The following is a 26,435-nucleotide window of genomic DNA, read 5'->3' as shown; positions in this document are numbered from 1 at the left end:
TAACCGTGGAAGGGCTGGGGGGATTAGGATGAGGACATTTTGGGGGGCCGGCCTGTTATGCTGTCCCCCCACCCCCACACGCACCGAGGAAGTCCCACTACAGAAACAGCAGCGGGCTTCCGTCTCCGGCCACACAGCTATGGCACGGGGCGGGAGGCGGGTGAGAGGCCCCCGGGCCCCGCTCTCGCCCGCAACGCCCAGGACCAAACTCGAGGACCCGAGGCCCAGCGAGTGTGGGGAGCGCACGCGTCACCGACAACCCACACGCGGCCTCGCCGAGGCACTGAGCCGCAAACTTCAAGTTCAGGAGCAGGTCCCGCCCTGTCCCGTTCGCGTCCTCGTGAGCAAAGCAAGCGTGGGGCGGAGACAGCCATGAGCCCCGACGTGGTCTTGTTCGGCTGCTGGAGAAATACACACGCACGCGGCCTGTGCTTAGCTGCGGGGAAATTTATTAAGGACACGCTGACGCTCCGGGCACCACGGAACCCTGCTGTCTGCCCCGCCCCCAGAGGCCCGCGGCACAGACCCAAGTCCAAGTCCAGTGGCTAAAGATCGATGTCTGGGGCTCTTAAGGTAAAAAAAGAACGCGAGATAGAAAAACTACATTCCTGGCTTTCAAAAAAAAAAAAAAACAGATTTTTTAGAACCGTCTAGAGAAAACATTTCCAGAAGCCTCGCACTAACGATTGATGAGGTGAGGCTCAGAACGTGCTTTCTCCGATGGGGGAGGGACTGGTCCGTCTGGAGGAGCCCAGCTTCGTACGGTGGTGGCTGAGAAGGGCTGGGGGGCACGGGGTCCAGGGCTGCTGCTGGCCCCTGGGGGAGGGACGGAGCCCCGAGCCCCCTTCTGGTTTCTCTACTTCTTCTCTTCTGGGGCTTTCTCGGCGACTCCGGGGGCAAAGGGTCCCACCAGCCACATGACAGGCGTGTTCTGGGCCACGTACTCGACCATGCGGTCAAGGGCCTCCCGGGCCCTCGTGACCTGCTCGCGGCTCTGCGTCAGGATGCTGCTGGACAGGTCCTGGAAGGAGTGGACGCCGGCGAAGGCGGCCTGGAGGTCTTCCACCTGGCGGCGAGCCTGCTGCGCCTGGTCCTTCACATGGGCGGGCAGCCCCTGGAGGCTGGAGCCCAGCGATGCGCAGGTGGCCTGCAGCTGCTGGGCGATGTCACGGAACATGGTGAGCGTCTGCAACTCCACCTGCAGAGAGGGGACAGTGGGGAGGGGGTCGTGAGGACCACTGCTTTAGGGGGGAACCAGATCCAGAGCTGGGAAAAAGGAAGTGGGGTTCTCCCGCGACCTCCAGAAACCCTCCCACAGGGACAGGCCGCCCGGCACGGTGGCTGGGGACACTGGCCCTCGGAGTTTTGAGCCCTGAGGAGTACGCCAATCAGACTGAAAAAAGGGCACAGACGTTTCTCCAAGGAAGATGCGCGGACGGCCGAGGGGCACGTGACAGACGGCCGACTTCATTAGCCCCCGGGGGAAATGCCGCTCAAGCCCGCAGCGAGAGCCGCGGCCCAGGGAGGTTACGCCGAGCAGCTCTAGTGGTAGGCGGACCGAGATGGGGGGGCCATCGAACGCGGGGACCGAGACGTGGGTGACGCCGCAGGCGGCAGGGTCAGAGCGGGGTGCAGGAGGAACGCCCGGGGCAGGCGGCAGGGGCCGGGGAAAGCCGGACGCCGCTAGAGCCAGGTGGGTGACACGAAGGGCGGGAAGGGGACATGGGGATGGGGCGGAGACGGTTCTGAGACTCGTAAGACTCGAGGTGATTTCGGACATAGCTCAGAAGTTAGCAGGTTGCGGCACGTCACCAGCAAGTGTCCCAGGTTCCGAGGCAACGCCCACCAGGCAGGCTTCCCGGAGGCGGCGTCAGCGCACCTCGAAGGCAGTGAAAGGGAAGCGAGGTCGGGGGAAGCGTGCCCGGCAGGTTGGTCGGTCCATCGAGCAGAGGGGTGCAGGAGGGAGCCAGGACCCCGGCACCCCCCCGCGCCCCTCCCCGCGCCACGGCTACCTCTGGCTTCCCGGGGTCCCCCTCCACGCCCTGGAGCTGCTTCTGGTTCCAGCTGAGCCACATCTGGTGCAGCTTCTCCTGGCCCTCCACCAGCTTCTGGTCCACGCCCTGCTTGACGGCTTCCATCTGGAGCGCGAGAGAGAGAGGCCGCCTCGGTGCTGGGCCGGCAGAGCCCCTGCCTACGCTCAAGCATCCCGGGGAGCGGGCTCCAGGGGCCTGGGAGTCCTCCTTTTATCCGAGATAAGGGGAGGGAAGGAGAGGGGGGTGCTGTTTTCAAGCACCATTTTGTCGGGGTTTCTGCCGCCCCTTACAAACTGGGCCTGGCCACGTGCCTGGCTGCGGCCAGTGAACAGAAGCACACAGAACAGCAGCAGAGGCTTAGAGAGCGTTCGTGAGAGAATCTTATTCAGCCTTGAAAAGGAAGGACATTCCGGCACCTGCTACAATGTAGATGAGTCCTAGAACGCGATGCTCAGTGCAATACCCAGGCACGGAAGGACAAGCGCTGTGCGATCCCACCCACAGGGGGTCCCCAGGGGAGTCAGATCCACAGAGACAGGAAGTAGATGGTGGAGCCAGGGGCTGGGGGAGGGGAGGGGAGGGGCATGAGTGTGTGATGGGGACAGAGGCTCAGCGACGTGAATGTGCTTAATGTCACCGAGCTGTGCTTACAAGTGGTGAAGGCCGTAAATTTTGTTATGTGTAGGTTAACGCATTAAATATTTTTTTTTTTAAAAAGAAAGGAGATATACTTAGCAGAGAAAGTTAAGAGAAAATAATATGAATTTGGCTCTTTAAAGAACAGAAACATAAAAAACCTGGCGGGGGAGTGGATTTGACTGTAAAGAGGCAGGGGGAACTTTGTGGGGTGATGGAAATATTCCAGATCTTGATTTTGGTGGCAGCGATATATACATTTATAGTTACAAAACTCCTCATACGGTACCCTTATAAAAGGGTGATTTTCATGGTATGCAAATTGCCTCGATGAAGCGGACTTTAAGCAAAACAAGGCAAGAAAACGTGCCCATGTTTTTTCTCTCTGTACCTGGGTCCCTCAGACTAAGTCCAGGGGAAGAGCAGGAGCTAGCCGGCTGCGGGAGGAGCCGGCCTGAGGCTCAGCCCCCAGGCAACCTGTCATGGGCTAAGTGGTACCCCAGGACCTCAGAATGTAACGTATTTGGCGATTGAGTTGTTAAAGAGGCAAGCAAGATAAAATGAGGTCACCGGGGTGGCCCTTAATCCAGTATGACCTGGGTCCTCATAAGGAGATGGGCCAAAGACGTGCGCACAGGCAAGACCCCGTGAGAGTACCGGGAGAAGACGGGCAACTACCCGCTAAAGAGACGGGCCTCGGGGACCCACCTTGCCCATGCCTTTGTCTCGGACTTCCCGCCACCCGGACTGTGGGACTTGGTATGGCGGCCCCTGCAAACCCATTCGGCCCCGCAGCCCACGAGCCAGCCCGGCGGACACGCGGGATGGCGAGCGGTCAGCTGCTAGGTTCGGGGCGGCGTCACGAGCGCGCGCGCCCCCCGCCCCCGCCCCCGCCGGGCCTCACCAGGCTCAGCGCCTGCGCCAGCTGCAGCAGCGCGTCCTGGGCCCTCTGCCGCGTGCGCTGCAGTTTGCCCAGCGAGTGCTCGTAGGCCCGCTGGCGCAGCCGCTCGGACAGCGAGCCCAGGCGCACGAAGTAGCTCTGCTCCTGCCGCTGCTGCTGCACCGAGGCGATGTCGAAGCCCTCCAGGGACGTGGCGAGGCCGGCTGCGGGGACAGGGAAAGCATCGTCAAGGCCGGGACGCGGGCTGCCTGGGGCCCGCTGCAGCGTGTGGCACTCGGCCGCATGCACTGCCCGGGTTTCCGCGGCTCTGGCGCTCGCAAGCATCGAGGCTTCGCAGTGGAGCGTTCCCTGCCTCTGCGTCCCCATCTGCACAGTGAGCATGATGGGAACCAAACTTCCCAGGAGTCACAGGCTTTCAATGAGCAGGAGGGTCTGCAGACCACAGCCCCCTGCCCCTCCGGCACGCTTCCGGTTTGGTGTGAGCTGAGACTACAGCCATGCACACTCATATATTGTCTTTGGCTGCTTTCAAAGTGCAGAAGTGGAGGGCGTGGCCTCTTGGTCCCTGGGGACTAAAATACTTATAATCTGGTCCTTTACAGAAAAAATACAGGCCGACCCCGTGCTGGCGCCTGGCCCGTATTAATAGTGGCCAATCCTTCACAATGTTCTAGGTGCTTCCCTCACACTCTTATTAAATCTTAACTCTAGGAGGGGGGCCCTGTTCTCTCACCGTTACGGTTGAGGAAACTGGGGCTCAGAGGGGTGAACGGACTTGCCCAAGGCCACACAGCTAGGAAGCAGCAAGTCAGGATGGGAAGCCAGGCCATCTTCTGAACCGTGACCCTTGATGGGAGAAGTCTCCGCCACACTAGAACCGTCTTAATAGCGGCTGGGTCAGTACCGCCTCGTCCAGAACGTGCTCATGAAGCTACGAGACTACAGGATGGAAGGCTGCCTACCTGGATCGTGTGGGCCTTCTGCTCTGAGACGTTAATGGAGTGGTGATAAGTGTGAGCTTTCTAAGTGACCTGAGCTGCGTTCGAATCCAGACTCTCTCACAGGCTTTGTGATGCTCTGTAGTGGGCGCTGCAAACTACGGCCTGAGGGCCAAATGCCACCTGCCTTTATAAATCAGGTTTTACGGGCACATAGTCACATTCATTCATTTACCTGCAGCCTATGCGCGTTTATGCTACGATGGCAGAGCTAAGGAGTCGCAACGGAGACCGTACGGCCCGGAAAGCCAAAACTATTTACCACCTGCCCATTATGCTTGCTACCCCCTGGTCTACGCACAAGTGGTTTTGCCAGTAAGCCTCAGTTTCCCCTTCTCTATGACCGCCCAAGTCAGAGCTGCCTGAAGTGTGAAATTTGGACTACCCTGTACTCAAAAAAGGCACACAAATGAATGTTTAGCTATTTCTATTATCTACAGCAGATGATGAGGCTTTTTATTTATGTTTATAGTAAGTGAGAAAGTTTCCTTTCTAAAAGAATCTGGCAAAGTTGATTTAAAGAAGACTATCAAACAAACAGTTCAGGGAATGTAACTGTAAGACCAAGATAACGTGAGAGGTATGCTCTGGTCAGAGACGAACAGCAGAGCTGTTCTGATGATTAAGTGAAATCTCCATTTTAGCCACATATTTGCGCATCGCCTCGGGGTCAGGCACTGTCCCTGAAAGCAGACACAGTGGAAAATAAAGTGGTCAAATTCCACGGTAGAGCTATCGACCCACTGCGCAATCAAGGTGAGCCTCTGGTGGGGAATTCAGCCCCCGTAAACATGATCAAAGTCTAGGAAAACACTCTCCCCAGGGGCAGAGTAGGCATTTTGGGGCTTTGAAGGCAGTACTTTGCCTGAGTCTCAGCTCTACCACTGCCCTGCGGAAGCAGCCTTAGGCAAAATGTAAACGATGGGTGTGGCTGTGCACCAATAAAACTTTATTCACAATAGTGGGTGGTGGGCCAGGTGTGGCCCTCCAGTTGGCTGGGGAAGAGAAGTCATGGAAGAACCATTTCATGCTGACATTTAAAAAACTGAACAAAAAACAAAGATGTGGGACACTTTGTGGCAGCAAAATAAAACCCTGCATTTTGAGAAAAACATCTTCGTCCTATTCTCGCACCAAAGGCAGGTTCGCAGAGATTAACCGCAACCAGCAACACTCTGAAACCACCCTGCTGAGGTCCGGGACATCCGCCCAGCTCTCCGGAATCCCAGAGCTCGGGCCTCGGAAGTGAAAGCATCTTTGTAATCTCGGCCAAGGACATCTGGCAGAATCCTGGCGTGTCTGGGCATGCCGGCAGGGCCCCGGGGAGGGGGCAGGTCCCTCGGCAGAGAGAAGCACCTCGGGGTGGGGTGGGGCGGAGGGTTGCTCTCAGGGCCCGAGCCAAGCAGCACACCTAGTTCTCACAGGCAGCAGCTCCTCATATCTTCACCTGCACTCCGCCCAGCGCCTTAAGCATCGGGTGTGCACGATGATTCTCATCCACAGTGGGTGGATGCCCAAAACCAAAGCAGCCGAGAGGCATCTGCACTCTGCTGTGACCCCAGGGCCTGGCCCAAGACCTTCCTCCCTGCAGACCCTGCCCCTCCTGCCCTCAGGGCCTGAGACCCCACGCGGAGCCTTACTCAGGCTGAGCCCCTACTGTGTGGGCCGGCAGGCCCTGAACTTGGGGTTCAGCATCAAAGACATCGGCCAGGTCCCGTCCTTCAGGAGGTTCAGAGCCGGGGTGGTGGGAACTCAAAGGACAAGTGACATGCCCCATTCAAGCCACGTGATGCGACGCGACGCTGAAGATCGCCAGCCCCGCCAGGGACATCAAGCTTCTCCAGAAAGTGGGGAAGCCCCCCTTTCCACCGAGGAGTCTCAGGGAGGATCATGGGGACTCGGAGCCAACCCCAGGGGGGCCTCAGGGGGGCCGAAAATAATGGGACAAATGAAGCATCCACGAAATAAACATGTCAGATTGGAAAACGTCCCGTTACTCCATGTACTCAAACATACAACATAAAGACTCGCTGTTTGGCCCATGGAGGGAGCTGGCGAGGCAGCCCATGATGTCAATAAATAAAGGGGGGGGAAGTTGGCCATTTTCCCTGCTTTCCTCAACAAACTGTACCGTGGGGTAGTCAAAATCGCAGAGAACTTTCTCCACGGAAGTTTCCCAGCTACTGAGAAAGTGACACTTTTTGCAGCGAGACCTGCTGCTGGGGACAGAGAGGAGGAGGAGGAGGAGGAGGAGGGGGAGGAGGAGGAGGGGGAGGAGGAGGGGGGAGGAGCCAACCCGTTCTGAAACCACAAGGTTCCACTTAGGAAGTCCCAGTCGGTTCTCATCTGGGAGGTGATTCTGCCCCCCAGGGGCCACCGGGCCACGTCTGGGGACGTCTGTGGTTGTCACGACCTGGGGCGCTCCTGGCATCGAGTGGGTGGGGGCTGGAAATGCTGCTCAACTGCCCTCCTCCCCAGTGCCCAGGACGCCCTGCAGAGTGACCCGGCCCCGCGAGCCCCGCAGTGGGAAACCTTGGTCTAGTCTGTCTTCGACTTTTTCCAGTTCTCCCAAACGTCTCCTCGTTCACACAAATCAGCTCTGGCCAGTCGGCCGGGGCCGGGCCGCCGCTGCCCACCGGACGGAGCATGGTATCTAGGTGCTCGCAGGCCCCATGGGCCCTCGCTGCCGTGGGTACCGGAGCGGGCAGTGCGGGCGCAGGTGCCGAGGGCCATCCCTCGCATGTGGCCGAGATCCACTGCCACGGCCGTGGCCACACGGACGAGCACAGGCTGCTCTGTCTCCAGGGGCTTCACCCCCCGTCTGTCTGTGCGTCTTCATTCCTGCCCCAGCCTGGCCCAGCCCCCATTTTTGTTGGCCTGGTGCCTCAGCTCCCGCCCACGCCCCCCAGAGCCTGTCCTCCCCAAAGCAGCCAAGAGAGGGCGTCTGTGAGCACCTGAGTCAGGGCCGGTCCCTCCTCTGCCCACAGCCCCAACCTTGGGGTAAAGCCGAGGATGGTCCCTGCACCACCTGCCCCCCCCCTCACCCCCTCGCTCACTCTGCTCCAGCTGCAGGGGCCTCCCAGCTGTTCCCCCAACACGCCAGGCAAGGTCCTGTCCCAAGGCCTTGGCCCGGGCTGTGGCCCCGCCTATGACTTTCCAGGTGGCTGGCTCCCTGCTACGTCCAGTTCTGCGCTCAAATGCCGCCTTCCCACGGGGCCTCCGATGGGACATGCACCGTCCCAGCCCACACTGTCCTGAAACCCTCCCCGCCCCCCGGTGTGTGCTCTCCAGAACCCGTCATGGACTCTGTCACCCAGCCTGCTCACCACTTGCGTCCCCATGTCTGGGACAGGGCCCGGTACTCGGCAGGTGCCCAGATCCCTGAACTCGATCACGCAGACCCTCCTCTGTCCTTTCCCTCACCCACCGGCCATTTATTTGTTCATTCAAATGTCATTCAAACCTACAGACTCTGCGTGGGGGGTGTCGGGGGACGGGGGAGGCCGCGGGCCACACTCACCCAGCTCGGAGTCCGTCATGGGCAGGTGGTTGTCCACCCACTCCTCCGACCTGCCCAGCACCGAGTCCACTCCGCTCAGCACCATCTGGCCCACGCGAGACTCCATGACCGAGTGGACGCCGCTGGTCACCACCGACTTGGTCATGTCCACGCCACTCTGCATGGCCCCCCGGGTCATGTCTGCTGCCCCTGTCATTCGGGCGGCCACCGCATCCTTGGCGCTGGACACCGTGCTGGACATGGCGTCTCGGGCCCCCGATACCTTAGACGACACGAGTTCCTTGGTGTCCGCCAGCACCTACGAGACAGGCCAGCATCGGCATCTCCGCACCCCCTCTGTGCCGGGGTCCCCTTGCCCCGCACGCCCATCGCCAGGGGGGCCCAGGGGAGGAGGGCCAGCGCTGGCGGATTCTCGAGGGCCGGCGATGAGTCCAGCGTCATGGTGAAGACCACTTGCTCGGGAGCAGCGAGCGGCCTGGTTAGTCCTGGCTTGACACTTTCCAGCTGTGTGGCCTGGGGCATGTGGTATGCCCCCCCCCGCCCCCCCACTTCCCCGCCTCAGCCCTTCCAGAGCCACACTGATACATTTCCCACTGGGTACATGTGGCCATTTAAACATATTAAAATTAAGTGAAATTTGATTGAAAGCAGGATCTCAAAGAGGTTCACAGCAGCATGACTCACAACGGCCAAAAGTGACCTAGTGACCAATGAATGGGTAAACCGAATGCGGTCCATGCACGCGATGGGATGTCACCCAGCCTTCGAGAGTGAAGACGTTCTGGCACCTGCTACAGCGTGGGTGAGCCCTGGGGACGCGGCGCTCAGTGAGAGAAGCCAGATGCAGTAAGGCCACGCGCGCATCCTGTGGCTCCATTGACGGGAAACGTGACGGGTAAATCCACAGAGACAGGGCATTCGCGGCCGCCGGGGGCCGAGGCATTTGGTGGGAAGGAGAGGAGCAGCCAAAGGGCGTGAGGTTTCTTCCCGGGGTGAGGAAGCGGTCTAAAACAGATGGCCTTGGCTATAGACTACAAGTAGCCCTTTTAATTTGCGATCATTAAAACTGGTAATTGAGTTCCTCAGTCACGCTCGGTGTATTCCAGGGACTCGGCAGCCTCATAGGGCTGGCGGCTTCCGTACCAGGCAGCGCACAGAGAACACGGGCATCAGAGAAAGTCCCCCTGGCCAGCGCTGCGCGGGCCAGGCCCTAGGAGGGGAAGGGCGGCCTCTGAAGGGGGCCCGGTCAGAACAGAGGCCCGGAAACCACGGCGCAGAAACCACACAGGCCCTGGGGTGCGACTGAGCCGGGCTGCTCTCCCGAGAACACAAGCCCCACAGGGGCGAGGACGGTCTCCCTCGCTGTGTCCAGTGCGTATGGGCACGCGAGGAACTGCCTGCCGAGGACGGAGGCCAGCGAGGCCGGAGAGGGGCGAGTGAGGTGGGTGACGCGGGCGGGGAGGTGGCGGGGGCCTCGTGGGCTGCGGCTTTTCCTCTGGGCAAGGTGGGAAGATGTGAGCAGGTTCTGAGAAGATCGGGCTGGTGTTTAGAACATCCGCCCGACTGCCCCGTGCGGGAGCGCTACAGGACAGGGGTGTCGGAGGGTAAGCCGCCACGCTTGTCTGCCCTAGTCCAGGTGGACGCCAGACTCGACAGCCAGCCAGGCCCCGTCCCCGCGGGGGCTCCCGCCGGCGCGCGCCCGTTACCTTCTCCGTGTGCTGCTGCAGGATGGGCAGGTTCTCCTCCAGCTTGTCCAGCCCCCTGTGGGCGTACTCGCTGGCCGATGCGACTGCGGGGGCAAGGCAGGCCCGAAACACGGCGGTCACCACACGTGAGCATCCCTCGGGTGCCCGGGGAGGACGGGACCCGGGGAGGGGCAGACACCCTCGGGCCAGCCAGGAGGGGAGGGTCCGCACTCACTCTGAGGCTCCAGCTTGGACAGGATGGGCTGCGCCCCGCTGACAGCGGCCGCCGTGAGGGTCTTCACGCCTTTTTCCGCCGCGTCACAGACGGTCTTGACGTGGGGGTGGCTCTCCTTGGTGGAGGTGTAGGCCGCAGACACCATGTTACAGGTGGCGCTGATAAGGGGCATTTGGGCCACGCGATCCACCACGCTGGGCTACGGGAGAGTCGCAGCTGAGGCCGGCTGGGGCGCCCGGGGGGCCGGGCCTGACACTCGGCTGCCCCCCGCCCCCCCCCCCCCCCCGTGCACCCACAGTGCAGCTGCACAAGCCGGGAACCTTCGGCTTTCGCCGCCGGCTTCCCTTATTTTGGCACTGCAGCTCATTTGTCTGAACATGCACTTGACACCCACTGTGTGCCTGGCAGGGACAAGGGCCCCGCCCTCGCCCAGCTTGGGGTCCGAAACAGGCCTGAAAACCACAGCCCACGGGCCAAGTCCCGCCCACCACCTGATTTTTTTTTTTTTTCCAAATAGCTTCGTTAAGATCTAGTTCACACATCATGACTTTCACCATTGTTAAAGCTCATGTGGTTCAGTGGTTTCCAGTGCTTTCGCGAGGTTGCACACCTATCACCACTGTCTGATTCCAGAAGATTTCCGTCGCCCCTAAAGGGAGCCCCGTACCTCCTAACGGCCCCTGGCAACCACTAATCTGCTTTCGGTCTCTATGAATTTGCCTCTTCGGGAAGAATTTGGGATCTTAAGAGGTTTTGCACAAAATCTCAAATAAATGGAATCGCAAATTCTGCAGCCTTTGGTGTCTGGCTCCGTTCGCGGACTGATGTTTTCAGGGTTCATTCAAGTAGCAGTCCGTGTATGTGGTTCACGTTTTATGTTTAATCGTAGTAAAATGCAGACAGCATAACATTTACCGGGCGTTAAGGACACTCACGATGCTGTGCCACCGTCCACCTCCCGGACTTGCTCGTCGTCCCGAACTGACCCTCTGTCCCCGTGACTCACTCGCTCCCCTCCCCTCCCCCAGCCCCGGCTCCCCCACCTGCTTCCTGTCTCTGTGGACCCGACTCCTCTGAGGACCTCCTGTGAGCGGAATCATATTTGCCGTTTTGCGTCTGGATTACCGCACGGAGCGTGATGTCCTCGAGCGTCACCCGTGCTGCAGCGTGTGTATTTCATTCCTTTATATGGCTAAATAACAGCCCGTTATGAGCTCGCTTCCGCAGCAATGTTCTAAAGCCGGGACAGGGAAGACTGGCCTGGCCCCTGAGCAAGGAGGACCCGCGAATTCGTGAAGCGGTCCATGTTTTTGGAAGCGGGGAGGTGGATAGGGGTAGCGGGACATCCACTACAGGGTGACAGAAGGGAATGTAACCTCGGGGGGTGAACGCGATGCAATACGCATATGGCGTGTCGTGGAATCGTACACTCGAAACCTGTATGATTTCATTAACCAGCGTCATCCCAATAAATTCGATAAGAAAAAAAATTATTCCATTGCTACTCGGTTGTGTAAATAAAGTTTTATTGGAATACGGCCACGGCCATTCGTTTACCCATCGAGTACGGCTGCTTTCGCCCTCCAAGCACAGAACTGAGTAAGCTGCCTTAAGCCATTCTGAGCTTCGGTTTCCCGTCCACACAACACAGTCGTTCTGTCCTGGGCTGCAAAGGTCACGCGTGTAAAGGTGCCTGCCAGCAGAAGCGCTGACTCCCACGGGTGCTGTTCGCATGACTTAATCGGCAGTCCTGGGAGATGGGAAGTCTTATTCTATGGGCGAATTGAGGCCCAGTCACCCAAGGTCACAAAACTGGCAAAGCTGGGCCTTGGACTCAGGCCATCTGCCTCCAGCATTCACCCACAAGGCTATGTGGTCGCTTCTGAATGTAACAAATTTACCACAGGAACCAGCAATTCTACTCCTGGGAATCTGCCCGGCGCATCCGCTTGAGACTTGTACCGGAGTGTGCTGGGCCTCCAGAGAGAACTTACTGGCTAAGAAGGACTCCTTGCAGTGAGCTGGGGCCAAACGCTAGTCAGAGTCCAGCTTCAACCAGTGGGTTGAGACCTGTCCTGTCCAATTGGAGCTGCACAGTTATATCCTCATTTGCATCTTTATTGACCAGAGTGGCTCCATAATGACCAATTGGGATGCACAGTTCCGATCAATCAGGACCGGCCACGTAGACCAATCAAATTGCAAATGTGGATTCCTCATTTGCATAAAAATGGACCAATCAGGGACCAGGACGCAGTCTGCTCAGCTCTCTCCAGCTCTCTCTCTCCCCCACACACGATTTGCATACATACGTTCATAGCAGCATTATTTACAATGGCTTAAAATGTGGAAGCAACCCAAATGTCCGCTGACGGATGACATAAACAAAATGTCGTCTCCCCTCCCACCCCACAGAATGGACTGTTATTCAGCCTTGGAAAGGAAGGGCATTCTGATCCCCGCTAATGATGTGGATGAAACTCGAGGATATCATGCCAGACACGAAAGGACAAATAGTGTATGATTCCACTGATGGGGTACCTAACATAGAAGGCTCACTTTTTATAATAAAATGATTTCATGATTCTATTTACACGACATGTCCAGAATGGGTAAATCCATAGAGAGAAAGTGGAGTTGGGGTCGTCAGCGCCTGGTGGGGGGGGCGGGGAACGGGACTATTAATAGCCGCGATGGCGATGGTTTCCTCGGGGTAGGAAAAAGTTCTGGGATTCCCGGGCAGGGGACCGCTGCGCACCGCGAACGCACTTATCGCCGCTGCTCTGTACTCCTTAAAATGGTCAGAATAGTGTATTTTTACGTTACGTGTATTCTACCTCAGTTTTTGAAAAGGAATGAAGCACTCACTGACGCACCCTGCACGGAGCCACCTCTAAAACGCCACGCGGCGAAAGCCGGACCCAGAGGGTCTCGTGTCATGTCTCTGCTCGCGTGCAATGCCCGAAATACGCCAATCCGTAGAGACCAGCTGGACGAGTGGCTGCCGGAGGAAGGGGGCATGGGGGGTGACTGCTAATGGGCGTGGGGTCCCCTTCGGGAGAGATGAAAAATGTTCTAGAACCGTATGGTGGTGACGGCGGCATGACTCGGCAGATCGCCAGAGATCGCTGAGCGACGCCCTTCCTAGGGGAGCATTTCAAGGCACCTTGACAAATTAACCTTGATTTAAACTGGGGAGGGGGAGGAGGAATGGGGACTGACTTCCGGAAGGGGGACCCTAAGAGCCTGCAGAGGTAGGGAACATTTGGCCGGGGCGTACGGGAGGGCCGGGCAGCTCCAACCCCACCCCAGCTCTCCTGCCCCCACGTGTTAGTGGGGCACCTGTTAGGGCTGTGTCCGCTGGCTCTCCCTCACCCACTTGGAAAGATCTCTCTTGACCCCCACGTGCTGCCAGCAGCTCCCTGGCTCCTGGCCACGGTGCTGTGATGAAGGAAGTTGCACCCCACAGATCCCGGACGTCCTCACCTGCTGTACCGGTTCTTCTGCCGTCACGGGGGTGCTGGCGGGGGGTTCCGTCTCACTGGTAGACATTTCTCAGAAGCACGCACTGTGGACAGAGGGACTGGTCAGGGTGCAGCCTGCCTGGCCCCTCCCTCCAGGGAGAAGTCCGGGTTCACACCTGCCCTGACATCCCCCCATTTCTGAAAGCCCTGCCTCGCAATCACTCACACACACACACCTATGGCCCTGTTCAAAAGCGGGTGCTGATTCAGCAGAGCCCAAGAGCGCATTTTTATCTAACGAGCTCCCAGGTGCTGCTGAGGCAGCTGATCTGGGGCCCCACTTTGAGGGGCAAGGTCAGGGCACAGCCAGCCCTCCGAGGGCTCTCACCTGTATCAACACTCCAGAGACACCCACAGTGCAAAACCTCTGTGGATGGCAGTTTGCCAATAGCTACCAGGGTTCAACAGGCATCTTCCCTTTGACCTAGAAACCTCACTGCGAGGACTGTCCCCCACTTATACTGCCACAAGGGTAGGTGTGGGTGGACCAGTGTCCGCCACAAGACACTGGTTAACAACCTGAAGGGCTGGCCCAGTGCCTGGCAAAAGAATGAACATTTGTGTGTGATTGACACGGACAAAGATATCGTTAAGAGACAGAATGTGGATGAGGCAAAAGTGTTTGCATTTGCACAGAATCTTTAAAGAGACCCAGGAAACTGTTAAAAGTGGCTGCTTTTCAGGGAGGAAGGTCAGGTAGCTGGGGCAGGCTTCTCTGACTTTCGTGCCAGGTAGATAAAATTACCTGTTCAAACAAAACAAAGCATAGAAACAAAACTGGCCCCACTGCAGACCCATCGAGTCAGACCGAGGGGTGTGGGAAGGGCGAGGGAGGCTGCCCAGGTGGGTCTAACGCACACATCTGTAGGAGAGCCATGGGTGTGCTCCATGTTCCTGGCCAGGTGAGAGGAGATGAGCAGAAGACGTCCGTACTAGATCCCAGGAGTTCAGCTCTGCCTGGGTGCGCTATGCTGGGCAGGGGGGCGTCCTCTCAAATGTACACTGGGGCTAACAGGGGTGCCTGCCTTAAAGGCCGGCCCCCCAGATAATTCTGGGCTGAGCCTGTTGAGAACCCCTGACCTTGATTCTGAGAGTGCGCTGGAGAGGATGGGGGCCCAGAGGTGCTCCACCAAGTGGAACCTGATGCTCTGAGAGCGCCACTTCTGGAGGCCAAACCGGGCTCTCGCCCCAGCTTTGAGTTTGGGAAGGCGGCAACCCCTCGGAGCTTGCTTGCCCCATCCATTCAATGGGCATACCTGCTCTTACCTCAGGGTACCTGCGGACTGGGGGAGAGGTGGCACACCTGACGCTCAGCCTGGCACAGAGCAGTTACTCAGTAAACAGACCTGAAGGGTGAAGCCAGCCAGGAACGGGCTTCCTGCTTACGACTTGGGGTGAGGAGTCACCTGCCCCTGCCGGATCATCACCTGAGTCCTAGTATTCCGCTCACCTTCCTCAGAGCCTCAGCTCACCTGGCAGCTCAGAGGCCACCCCTCTCCTCCCCTCTGTCCATCAATCCCTTGCGAACGGGTTTAACCAGGGGTAAGCATGGCAGATGCCGCCCCAGCGGCCAGGGGAAGAGCGGGCAGGCACTGGATGGAGTCGCACTGCCCCCCAGCTGCAGCCAGGATTCGCTAAGATCCAACTTCCAAAGTTCCCCGAGACCAAGGTCCCAGGCCCGGCCCCTCGTCTCAGTCCTGACATCGGTCCCAAGGACTCAGATCAGGAGGGGCAGGCCTTTGGGCCGCGTCCGTCCGGAGGAAGGGGGCGGGGTTTGCTCGCGACCTCCCCACCGGCAGCTGGGGGTCAGAAGCCGCGGCGAGAGAGGGCCCCTGGAGGTAAGAGCATTTGCAGGGGCGGGGCCGTGCTGGGCAGGAGGACTGCTCCCCGGTGAGAGGGAGGGGTCTGGGGGCCTGGGAGGGCGGAATTCCTGGGCAGGACCCGCGGCGGCGAGCCTCCGAGCTGCGTTTGCAAATAAAGCACGCGTTAAGTTCGGAGAGGATGTGGTTTCAGACCGGGGATCCGTACCCCGCTCTATACTGCCACGTCTAGAGGGCTCCTCCGCAGCTTCCCACCCAAAGGCCCACGAACAGAGAGGAGAGAGTTGGGAAGTCTCAGCCAGTTCCAGAAGCTGACCTGCCGGGGCGGGGTGCTCAGCTGGGGCTGGGGACCCCTCCCCCCGGCCGTAGGGACCAGCGGAGGCCCCGGGAAGGCCCTCCCCGCCCCTTTCCCCCCTGGGGCGCCCCAGGACTCGCGGTCACGCCCCCCACCGCATTCCGGCACCCCCGCCTCTCACCGCGGTCAGCGGGACGTCCGGGGGCGCAGCGAGTACGACTTTAAAGTTGACTCCCAAACTGTCTTGGGCCAGTCTCGAGCTGACTTTTATAGTGGGGGGCGGGCACCTGGGAGTGATGGGCCGAAGGGCCAATCCAGTGGGGTCGGATAGGCCACGCCCCCTCCCAGCCCTGGACGTTGGAGCCACAGTGATGTCCTGCAGGCGCCGGACGTCGGGTGGGAGGGCGGTGCGCGACCTCCGCGCGGCGCTCGGGGTTGAGGGGTACCCCAATACGACGCCGGATCCAACCAAGGGCGCCCCAGCCCACATGGAGACCCTATGCACTTGTTAGGGCGAGGCGATGTGTCCCTGGGGTCCCCCGGACCCCCTTTCCCCGGTGGCCAAACCAAGTCTATGAGAACTCGGCGAGTCATGGGCCGCACCCCGACTTGGGGCGCGAGGGTGAGGAGCCAGACCCGACCCAGCTTTAGTAAACGGCTTTAACCATTGCGGTGAACAGACCTCCAGCGACTTCTGCCAGCCCCGACCATTACAGTGCCACTCAATTCTCCAAAATTATGTGTCCCTCTATCCCCATTTTACAGATGAGAAAACTGAGGCCCAGAGACAGCCGCCAGGGGCAATGCAGGGGCCAAAGCCTGGATCTGGCTACTGAATCAACCCCTTCCTGAAGCCACACCCACTGGGTTCCCCCCCCCCCTTTAGAAAACCAGCCTCTGTTCTCTTGGTCTATAAACCAAGGTCTCAAACTCAGAGGTCCCTAGGGGTTGAGCAGGAGGTAAACGGGGTGGCAGCATGCCGGGCTGGGACAGGGCAGAACACAGCCTTGCGGAGGTCCACCCAGGGATGCATGGGTCCGCGGGAATTCCAGCAGGTAGAAGCAATGTGCCAACTCTTAGAAAACTACTGGACCCAATAAAGGCCCGCTGGGACCTTGTCCGGTCCAGGGCCAGCAGTTTGCCACCCCCGCTAATTATGTGGGTTGGGGTGGGGCTTTCTGGTAAGAACACGGGAAGAATTGTGTGTCTGTGACTAAGCGTATTTTTTTGAGAGAGCCTACGCTCGTGTTGTGTAATAGAGCTTCCTGAGATCTTAGGAACGTCCTAGAACTCTGCCGCATCCAATAAGGTGGCCACCAGTGCCACGTGGCTGTCGCACACCAAGACGCCGAATGTTTACATTTCAGTAGCCACCTTCAGTTAGATTTGCAAGCGAGTCCGAGACCCCCAGACAGTCGCAGCAATAGACTATGACAGATACGCACTGCACGTTTGCTCGCGGGCCTTTTTTCCTACTTGTTCATTCATTCGGCAGCTTTTGATGAGCTGCTAAGCTGGGCGCCAGGGACACGGCAGTGGGTAAAACAGATCCTGGCCTTGTGGTGCTCAGCACCCAGTGGGAGAGACGGACGATAAACAAGATAAGTGAGTAAAATGCATATTGGGTCAGGTGGTGTGGCAAGTGCTGCTGAGAAAAGCCGGGGACTGGCCTCGAAGATGCAGGGGCTGCTGCCTTTAACAGCTGCTCAGGGGAGGCCTTGCTCCGTGCCCTGAGCACGGAAGTGAGGGAGGAGAGGAAGGAGCCACGGAGAGATCTGGGAGGAGTGTTTCTCATGAAGGGAACGACGGCACGTGCAAAGGCCCTGAGGCTGGCCTGTGCCTGGCGACTCAGAGGTACAGCCCAGAAGCCGATGTGGCTGGAGCAGAGTGTGGCACGGGGAGGAGTGGAAGAGAAGGGGTCAGGGATGTCTAGCGCTCAGAGAGGTGACGCGACTTGTCCAAACTCACACAGCTCAAAAGTCACTGGGAGATATTCACGGTAGCCTTCAGCTTCCGAGTGGCCTTCAGTGCTGGGAAGTGGCCAAAATATTTCTGGTCAAGGGGCTATAACACAATTCTGATTTGGAAAATAAAGTCCTGGTAATCCCCCTCCCCCCATCTTCTGAACAAAAGGAGAACTGTCATGCCCACCTCCTTCCCTGGTAGGGGGATCAACTGCCACCTCCAGTCCCTTGCGAGGGGGCGTCAAGGGCATTTGCCACTGTGCGTGAGCCCGTGGGGGTGGGGGAGGGAAAGGAAAGGGCGGCTGTACCACTCTCTCCCCACCGGCACTGCCCCCTCCTCCTGGAAGCCTTCCTGCCTACCTCCCCAGGCTCCCCGATGCTGGGGACGCCAGATAAGACTCAGGCTGCCCAGTTCAATTTGAATTTCAGGTCAGCAGGGAATACATTTTGGAGGTATGAGTCTATCACACATGCTATTTGGAATACACTAATACTCACATATTATTAATCGTCAATCTGAAATTCAGGTGGAGCTGGGTATTCTTTCTCTTTTGCTGGTTTTGCACCCATTTTTCCTTCTCTGCCCCAGCCATGTCTTCATGGGGACTGTCCCCTCCCAGCCTTGGGAGATGTGGTTGGTAGCCTTCAGCTACCTCCTCAAGGGCATCAGCTGTCCAGGGGCCCAGGGTGGGAGGCGGGAAGCAGTTGCTGTTTTCTGCGCTATTTCATCACATTCTCCAGAGGCCCGATTTTGACTTTTCCAAGTTTCTGGATGAGGGAGCTGAGGATCAGTTAGGTGGTGCGCCACCCCCATCATGGGGCTAGAGATGGGCGGTCGGGGGTTCGGATCCGGGGTGCTCTGTCTTCAGTCTTCGTTTCTGAGATTCTGCCTGCCTCCCCTCCCCTCCCCTGCCCTCCTTCATTCCACCTCCTTCCAGTTGTGGACACTGAAAACCGAAGTACTTTTCCACTGAGTGGAGGGGAGGAAGAGGCAGGCCAGCGTTGTACCACAAGGTGGCGCTGCTGGTCCCAGATGGTCTCGCCTGGTCCAGGCGTCCCCTTTGTCCTCCAGCCTTTCCCTTCGTCAATCCATCTATTTTTTTTTGGGGGGGGGGGAGCAACCCTTGGTTGACCTCACAGATTGCAAGGAACTTGTCAGCTTACAATCCCTTATTTTTTCATTTATTTTTTAGCCCTACAGCACCTGGTCTTCCTGGGTGGTCTCCCATCCAAGTACTAACCAGGCCCGACCCTGCTTAGCTTCCATCTGTGTATTAAGCATCTCTTACTATGGCAGCCCTACCCTGGCCATGCCAGGCCTCGCACTGAGGACCAGCGACCGCTGGATGGAAGTCCAGCCATTCAACAATTATTAAGCACCTGCCGTGCGCCAGGCTCGTGCTGGGCAGCCCTGGGGACCGAGTCGCTACTTCTGCCTTCACGGGCACTCGTAGTTCAGTGTGGCGACCCACGTGGGCCGGAGGCACTTCTGCTGTTACAGGTCCCTCCCTCCGCGAAGATCGCAAACGATCTTTTATAACTGCACTGGTATCTTTTTTTTTTTTTCATTTTTTCTTCCGACATTCAGAGAAATTAAAACGAAACCATTCTGTGGGTCCCTAAAATTGTCGCGAGCCCTGGCAGGGTCTCCTGTGTCTGATGGACGAGTGGCTCCGGTGACCAGGTGGATGAAATGAGGGCGATCAGGGCTGTGACGGGGGTGCACAGGCATGGTCGAGCCGGACGAGGCGCTGGATCCAGGTGGGTGGGGGTGGGGGGTCCCGGAAGGCTTCCAGGAGGAGGCGAGGTCTAAGCCGAGGCCTGAGAGACGAATAGGAGTCGGGCAGGTGAAGGTACAGGAGCGTCGTTCCAGGAAGAGGGAGCAGAGTGCGAAGGTGCAGAGTGAGGCTGGAGGGGAGACATGGTGGAGACAGGGGTGTCAGGGAGGAGAGGTGGGCACGGGTCAGGCTGGCAGAGTCCTGAGGACACCGGGAGCCACAGAAGCTTCTGGAGCAGGGTCACCGTGGGCAGGTCGGAGTATCTGGAAGATCTCTCCGGCCACCCTGAGGATGAAGGAGACCCGGAAGAGGAAAATGAGCCTACTTGCTTCGGGTGAGCCTTGAAGAAAAGCGGGGATTAGAAACGTGGAGGCGTGTGCAGGAGGACGTCCCCGGCCCTGTGGTGTTCCTTCATCCGGGAAGCGTTTACCAAGTGCCTCGTGCATGCCCCGCTGAGGACACGGCAGTGAGCGAGACAGGGAAGACCCCCGCCCGCGTGGAGGGGGAGGGGCCAGGGACAAACTCCAGACCGCGTGTCACGCGGTGTATCAGAAGGGGCATGAGCCGTGGAGAAATGACACAGTCGGAAAGGACCATGGAGAGTCGGGGTGGTTTGCAATTTTAGATAAGGTGGACGAGGGAGACCTTTACTTGGGAAGTGACGTCGGAGCTGAGACCTAGTGGCGGGGAGGCCGTTGAACTTAACCGTGCGGCTCTCTGGACAAGGTGTGTTCCAGGCGGCAGTAACCGCTGGTGTAAAGGCCCTGAGGCAGGCCTGTGCCTGGCATGTTGGACAAACAGCCAGGAGGTCCACGTGGCTGGAGCAAAGTGGGCGAGGGGGAGAGAGCAAGGGGGTGAGGCCAGGGAGTGGGGGACGGGGGACAGGGGCAGGTCGCACAGGGCAGTGCGGGTCTCGGGGAGGACTTGGGCTTTCGCCCTCCGGCAGAGGAGGGAGGGAGCCTGGCTCAGGCCGATACTATGGCCCACACCCAGTTCTGAGAAACAGAAAGCTTTGGGGGAAGCCCAGCCAGGCAAGGAAGGGCAGTAGGCGGGCAGGTGGGAGCCGAGGCCAGGTCTGCAGGGTGGGGGCAAAGGGCAGAGAGACTGCAGAGGGGCAGAGGACAGGTTGGGGTTCAGAAGGGGAGGCTGCGGTGGCTGCTGGCTGGAGGCCCTGAGGCGTGTGCAGGGTGGGGTGGGAGACACAGCCAGGCTGTCCATGTCTGAGGCTGGGACCAGCCAAGGAGCGAGTTCGGGGGGACATAAGTGAGCTCGGCTTTGCCTCTCCCAGAGCCCTGGCCTGGGATGACAGACTCATCACATAAAAACACAGGACACCCAGTTAAACGTGAGTTTAGATATGCAATGAACAGTTTTAGCTTAAGTATGTCCCAGACGTCGCAAAGAACATACTTAGGCTAAGAAATTCCTCCTTTACCTGTGCGGCCTGTATGTTTCTCCAGGCAGCCCTCCCCCGGCTATGACAGGCTGTCCTGTGTCCTCCCTGGGCCGCAGGTCCCACCAGCGGGGCAGCCTGACCAGCGTGGCCCGGCGGCCAAACGGCAAGGCTTTGTCTCCTCCGGCAGGCCCGCCGCAGGAAGCCGGGGTCTTTGAGCATGCAGGCCCCGGCCTGTCCTGCGCACCCCCCACACGGCACCAGCTGTCCGCCGCCGCCTGCGAGGCAGTGGCGGGCTTGGGGGAGGGGAGACACGTTAAGACCCGCTGTCCCCTGGGCCAGCGCCTCCCAGGCCAGTGGGTCCCACTGAAATCTGGGCTGAGGATCCCTTCAGTGGGAAGGCCTCCATGCGGCCTCTGTCCCCTAGGCCCTGGTGGCCCGTCCAGCGCAGAGCCAGAAGCCCCCCGGCCTTTCTGTGAAGTCCTGCAAGCAGAACGGGCGGGCTTCCTTATCAGAAGGTACCGGAAGGACATAGGCCTAGGGGCCACTCCCCCTCCAGGCCGCAGCTGCCCCCCTGTCACCCCCGCCCTGAATGGCCTTGTCTGGGCTGGCCAGGCCCCGCAGTCAGGCCGTGGCTCTCTGAGTGCCAGCTGCCAGGATGTGCCAGTCACGTTGGCAGGGGAAGAACATGCAGTTCTTGGCTCTCCTGGCTGCTTCTTTGTTTCTGGGCAGAGGTGGTGGACTGTTGTCCTGGCAACCGGCCCCTTACCCCCCAAAGGAGTCCCCTGAGGTGAAGATTGGAGGCACATCGGATCTGGGAGTCCAGGCCAGAGGGGGCCCTCTGTCAGGATGGCAAAGGAGACCCCTCCCCCACCGGCCAGCCTGCTTAGAGCTCATGTGTCTCAGACCACGGGGGAGGCCAGGTCACCCCCTTGAGATCGGAATGCGGTGGGGGGGAAGGACATTCCCAGCGGGGCAGGCATCGAGGTGGCAGCTGCTGGCCCCCGCTCGTCCTGTGTGCCCCGAGCTGGAGGCTGCAGCTGGTGCCGTGGCTTCGGTTCCGGGGGTGGAGGGGGAATGTTATTTTGGGGGTAGGGGCGAAGGAGTGTGAGAGGCGCCTCCTGGGGCAGGAAGTGGGGCGGCCCCAGCTGTGTTCTCCCGTTGGCCCACCTGGTCCGTGGGCAGCGCAGGCCACCGCACAGGAAGTGTTCCCAACGCCCGCCTGTGTGGTCCCCTGAACCTGGGGCCCGGAGGGGAGGCAGCGGGAGGAGGGGGGGAGGGTTCCTGGACCGCGACTGAGGCTCAGAATCTTCCAGAAAAGCTCCGCTGGGACAAGCAGGGGGCCCGTGAGTGACTGCTTACTTTGGCCGATGCGGTTTACAGACACTGGCTTGTTCGATCCCAGGTCTTCGAGAGGGAGGGGCTAGTGATGAGTCCGAGCTTACAGGTGGTGAAACCGAGGATCAGAAACGTAAATGCCAAGGCCGAGGCCACCCAGCAAGTAAAGAGCGCGGCGTCCCAGCAGCACCTGCTCTCAGGCGGACTCGGCGCTGGCCCCCGGCCGCGTAACCTGCACAGGGATCTCGACCCCTCGGCGACGGCGACGCTTGGGGGTCTGGAGACATTTTGGGTTTTCTTGACCAGAGGGGTGCTCCTGGCATGGAGTGGGTGGGGCCAGGGATGCTGCTCGACACCCCCACGGTGCCCCAGGAAACAATCCAGCCCCAAATGTCGAGTCTTACCGAGGCGAAAAAATAATATTAATAACGATAGTTATTGTTATTAAATATTACCTCCATGTTACGGATGAGGAAGCGGAGGTTCGGAAAGCCTGTATTTTGGACTCCTGGCCCCCCGGGGGCACCCATTCCCCTTTTAAGCTTTGCGGCGTGGGAAACTGAGGCCCAGGGCAGCGACATGAGTGAAGACGCAAACCCACAGTGCTGGCGTGGAAGCCCCCTTTGCACCCGTCAGGCCTGCAGTGGCCGTGCGGGCTCAGCCCCTCCCGGGTCCCCGGCCCCAGCCTGGGACCAATGTCGAGGGGCCCTGGCCTCAGCTCTGCATCTCCAGGATGGGTCCCTTCCTTCTTGGCTGAAGCAGTTATGGTAAGCGGCTCTGTGGTCCAAGGAGGCTCGGGTGCCCCGCCTGTAAAATGGGGGTAACGATCATGTCCCTGGCTCAGACGATGGAGAGGATTAAACGGGGCGATACAGATCTGAGCACAGAGCCTGGGACACAGTGCTCGAGAAGGGTTGGATAGCACTACTTAAAACTTTTTCAATTTTGATAAAATATACACAGCGTAAGATTTATCTTAATTTATCGTAACCATTTTAAGTGCGCCATTCGGTGGCATTTAAGTCCACTCACTCTGTTGTGCAATCATCCCTAGCATCCATTTCTAGAACTTTCTCATCGTCCCAAACTGAAACTCTGTCCCCGTGAAACACTCGCTCCCCTCCCCTCCCCCAGCCCCTGGCTCCACCGTCCACTTCCTGTCTCTGTGGATCTGACTCCTCGGGCGACCTCCCGTGCATGCGCGGCCACACGGTGTGTGTCCTTCTGTGTCTGGCTCCTCTCCCGGAGTGTGAAGCCCTCCGGCCTCACCCGTGTTGTGGCCCTGTCAGCTTCCTCCCTTTTTAGGGCTGAATGACGTTCAGTGGTATGCCACGTTGTGCGTCCCTTCTCATCGGCCGACGGACTCCTGCATCGCTGGACCCGGAGAGGGACCACGGAAACGTTAGGACTCTAGAAGGATTTTGCAGGTGGATCCGGTAGAGTTCACCGAGAAACTGGTTGGAGAATGTGGTTTATAAAAATAGATCCACGACGTTTTTAAAAGGTGGAAGCCGAGTCTCTCCCCCATGCGCGTGGGCTGGTCTTAGGGCTGCACTTGCTTCTGACAAATAAAATATGGCGAAAGTGATTGTGTCAAGTCACTTCCGATACTTCTGAGACCAGGTCATGAGAAGCACTGTGGCCTTCCTTCTCTCTGTCTTGGATCGCTTCCTCCAGGAGAAGCCAGCTGCCATGTTGTGAGGACACCCAAGAAGCCCGCATGGCAAGGAACGGAGGCCTCCGGCCGATAGCCACCTGCCTTGTCAGCCGCCTTGGAAAGCGGCGCCTTCAGCCCCAGTCGAGCCTGTACTCACAAAGGCATTTTGAAAAGTGCTCTCTCGAGCTGCTGTGTTGGGAATGAAATGTAGAGGGAAGAAGGCAAAGCCGGGCCACCTGGGAGTGGCTACTGCACCAGTCCAGGCACGCACGGATGGGGACCTGGATTCCGATGGTGGCGGGGGAGGCGGGGAGAAGCGGACGGGTTTAATCGTTTAGGAAGTAACGCAAACAGGACTGGGGAGAATAAAAGGTCCCCGCTGACCCTTAGGTGGGGCCTGTGTGGCAACGGAGAGCTGAAGACGGGATGACGGGGTAGCTGTGGCCACATTGAGTTCATGTCCCCAAAATGCCCAAGGGCCTCCATAAATGTAGCTTGAGAATCTCAGCTGGGGGGTATTCTGCATACCCAGGGCACACTAGGCAATGTCTGGAGACATTTTTGGTTGTCACAACTGGGGTGTGGGTAGGGGAGCGTGCTACTGGCCAGAGACGGCCGTCCACACCTGACAATGTGCAGGACTGTTCCCTGTAAAAAGAATGATCTGACCCCAAATGTCATGTTGGTGGAGAAATCCTAGGGTAGGCCGGTGGCCGTTAGGACCGGTTCTCCATTCCAGGGGAGGTTGTTTACTCGGTGAGGTTTTATTCCTTGTGTCTGTGGCAGTCACGTGAGGATGGAGTTTTCTGGGCAGCTCTCCTTCAGTTTTTTTCCAAGCAGCTGGCAAAAGGCAAAAGACAGAACCAGACAGACCCTGAGGCAAGTTTTTAAGGGAGCTGGCTCGAAGTGCCTTACATCACTTCCTCTTACAGCCCATTGGCCAAATCAGTCATGTGGCTTTACCTAACTGAAAGGGATGCTGGGAAATGTAGTCCAGCCACACGCCCAGGAGGAAGCAGTTTGATGGACATGGAGCCAGTCTGTGCCACGGTATTATTTTTCTAATTATTTCTGTTATCATTCAGATATAGCAGCTTCCTGAACATATTTCTACTCCCGTGTTATTTCTCAGCTCTATTCCATCCGCAGGGCTATTGGCGTGATTTTCAAACCTATTTTCTCAAATCCTCACTCTCCATCCCATCAACAAAGAAAAACACTCCAAGCATTTCCCCATAAGCCGTAGGACCAAGTCCAGTCCCTCCACCCGCTGTTTCCGAATTCAAAAAGTTGAGCAAACAGTGGGATAGGGGTGTCTACGGAAATGAACCTGGAAGGGCATCCATCTGTCAGGACCCGGCATGGCTGGAAGGCTTCATGGAAGAGGAGGCATTGCTGCTGGGGCTTGGAAGAAAGCGGAAACGTAAGATCCAAAGTCCGAGAAGTGGGAGGAGAAGGGTGTGGCACCAGAGAAGTCAGCAGGATGTTTGAGGAAAGTGGAAAAGGTCAGCTATAAGAAATGCTAGGGAGAGATTAGGGCTAGCCGTCACAGGGGGTGGCGTCGGAAAGGCCTCTGCTCCGGGGTCACGAGGCAGGGCGGTCACACAGTCTGGAGATGTCCTTCCCGCAGATGGCTCATCGTTACGAAGGCGAGAAGACACCTGCGGTGGGGGGACCCGGCGGTGGGGGGATCCGGCTGGCAGCGCGAGAACCGAGTGAGCAAGCTTCGCATCGCCAATCAGGTGACAAGGCGTGTGCCTCCTGGCACCGTGCCCCGAGGGGGACGCGACGGCCCTCTGGAAACTGCTCAGTGTCAAAAACACGTCGAACCTGATTGTGAGGAAACAGCAGATTGTGGGAGGTTCTGGAAGATTCCTGGCCCAGACCCCTGAAAACCGACAGTCATCAAACATGCCAAAAAGGCAGGGGAAGGTTCTCGATGCAAAAGGAGATGAAGAAACATGTCAGGAAAATGCAACCTGTGATCCCCCCTTGGAGCCTGGATTTGTTTCCAGCTCCTTGCCCTTCCTCCCCCTCAAAAAAAAAAAAAATCCCAACTGTAGAAGGTGCACTTGGTGAGAATCTAAAATGATGCAACTGCTGTAGAAAACAATATAGCGGTTCCTCAAAAAAAAAAATAACATAGAATTACCATATGATCTAGCATTCCGTTTCTGGGTAGAAAATATTTATTTGTACACTTGTGCCTATAGCAGCATTATTCACAACGGCCGAGAGGTGGAAACAGCTTAAACGTCCATCGATGGATGATGGACGCACACACGCGGTGTCCGGACAGTGGAATATTAGTCAGCCTTAAAAAATAAAGAGATTCTGACTCATACGACAGCGTGGATGAACCTCGAGGACACTATGCTGAGTGAAAGGAGCCAGACACAGAAAGACCAACACCGGGCGATCCCACTCACAGGGGGTCCCCAGAGGAGTCCGATCCACAGAGACAGGAAGTGGGTGGTGGGGCCAGGGGCTGGGGGAGGGGAGGGGAGTGAGTGTTCAAAGGGGACAGAGGGTCAGTTTGGGAAGATGGGAAAGTTCTGGAGATGGATGGTGGGGGCGGGGGCCCAGCAACGTGAATGTGCTTCATGCCACTGAGCTGTGCTTACAAATGACTAAGACGACAAATTTTACATTACTCAT

At 58.3% G+C, this 26,435-nt stretch overlaps 1 protein-coding gene, 1 long non-coding RNA gene and 1 pseudogene across 3 annotated transcripts; 2 read left to right on the top strand and 1 right to left on the bottom strand.

Annotated features, from left to right (window-relative positions):
• Positions 1–429: 429 nt before the first annotated feature.
• On the bottom strand, positions 430–15,887 carry PLIN3 (perilipin 3). Of its 2 annotated transcripts, none has more exons than XM_016144692.2 (8): positions 15,829–15,887; positions 13,495–13,576; positions 10,009–10,207; positions 9,795–9,877; positions 8,089–8,386; positions 3,574–3,773; positions 2,013–2,138; positions 430–1,198 (listed from the first exon to the last, which is right to left on the bottom strand). In XM_016144692.2, exons 2-8 carry the CDS (start codon positions 13,558–13,560, stop codon positions 857–859), a joined length of 1,314 nt encoding a protein of 437 aa, XP_016000178.2. In that variant the 5' UTR covers positions 13,561–13,576; positions 15,829–15,887; the 3' UTR covers positions 430–856. The 2 variants fall into 2 exon arrangements, with proteins under 2 accessions (XP_016000178.2, XP_016000183.2); XM_016144697.2 differs by lacking the exon at positions 15,829–15,887 and adding an exon at positions 13,861–13,881.
• Positions 14,885–18,720, top strand: LOC118612473 (annotated as a pseudogene).
• A 2,366-nt stretch (positions 18,721–21,086) lies between these two features.
• LOC118612474 lies at positions 21,087–25,828 on the top strand. Its single transcript, XR_004954976.1, has 2 exons — positions 21,087–22,887; positions 23,410–25,828. It is a non-coding gene; the product is annotated as an uncharacterized LOC118612474 (long non-coding RNA).
• The last annotated feature ends 607 nt before the right edge of the window (positions 25,829–26,435 follow it).

Source organism: Rousettus aegyptiacus, unplaced genomic scaffold (genome assembly GCF_014176215.1).
Source record: "Rousettus aegyptiacus isolate mRouAeg1 unplaced genomic scaffold, mRouAeg1.p scaffold_m13_p_16, whole genome shotgun sequence".
NCBI lineage: Eukaryota > Metazoa > Chordata > Mammalia > Chiroptera > Pteropodidae > Rousettus > Rousettus aegyptiacus.
The sequence above is the reverse complement of the archived record's forward strand: the minus strand, read 5'-3'. Positions and strand labels throughout refer to the sequence as shown.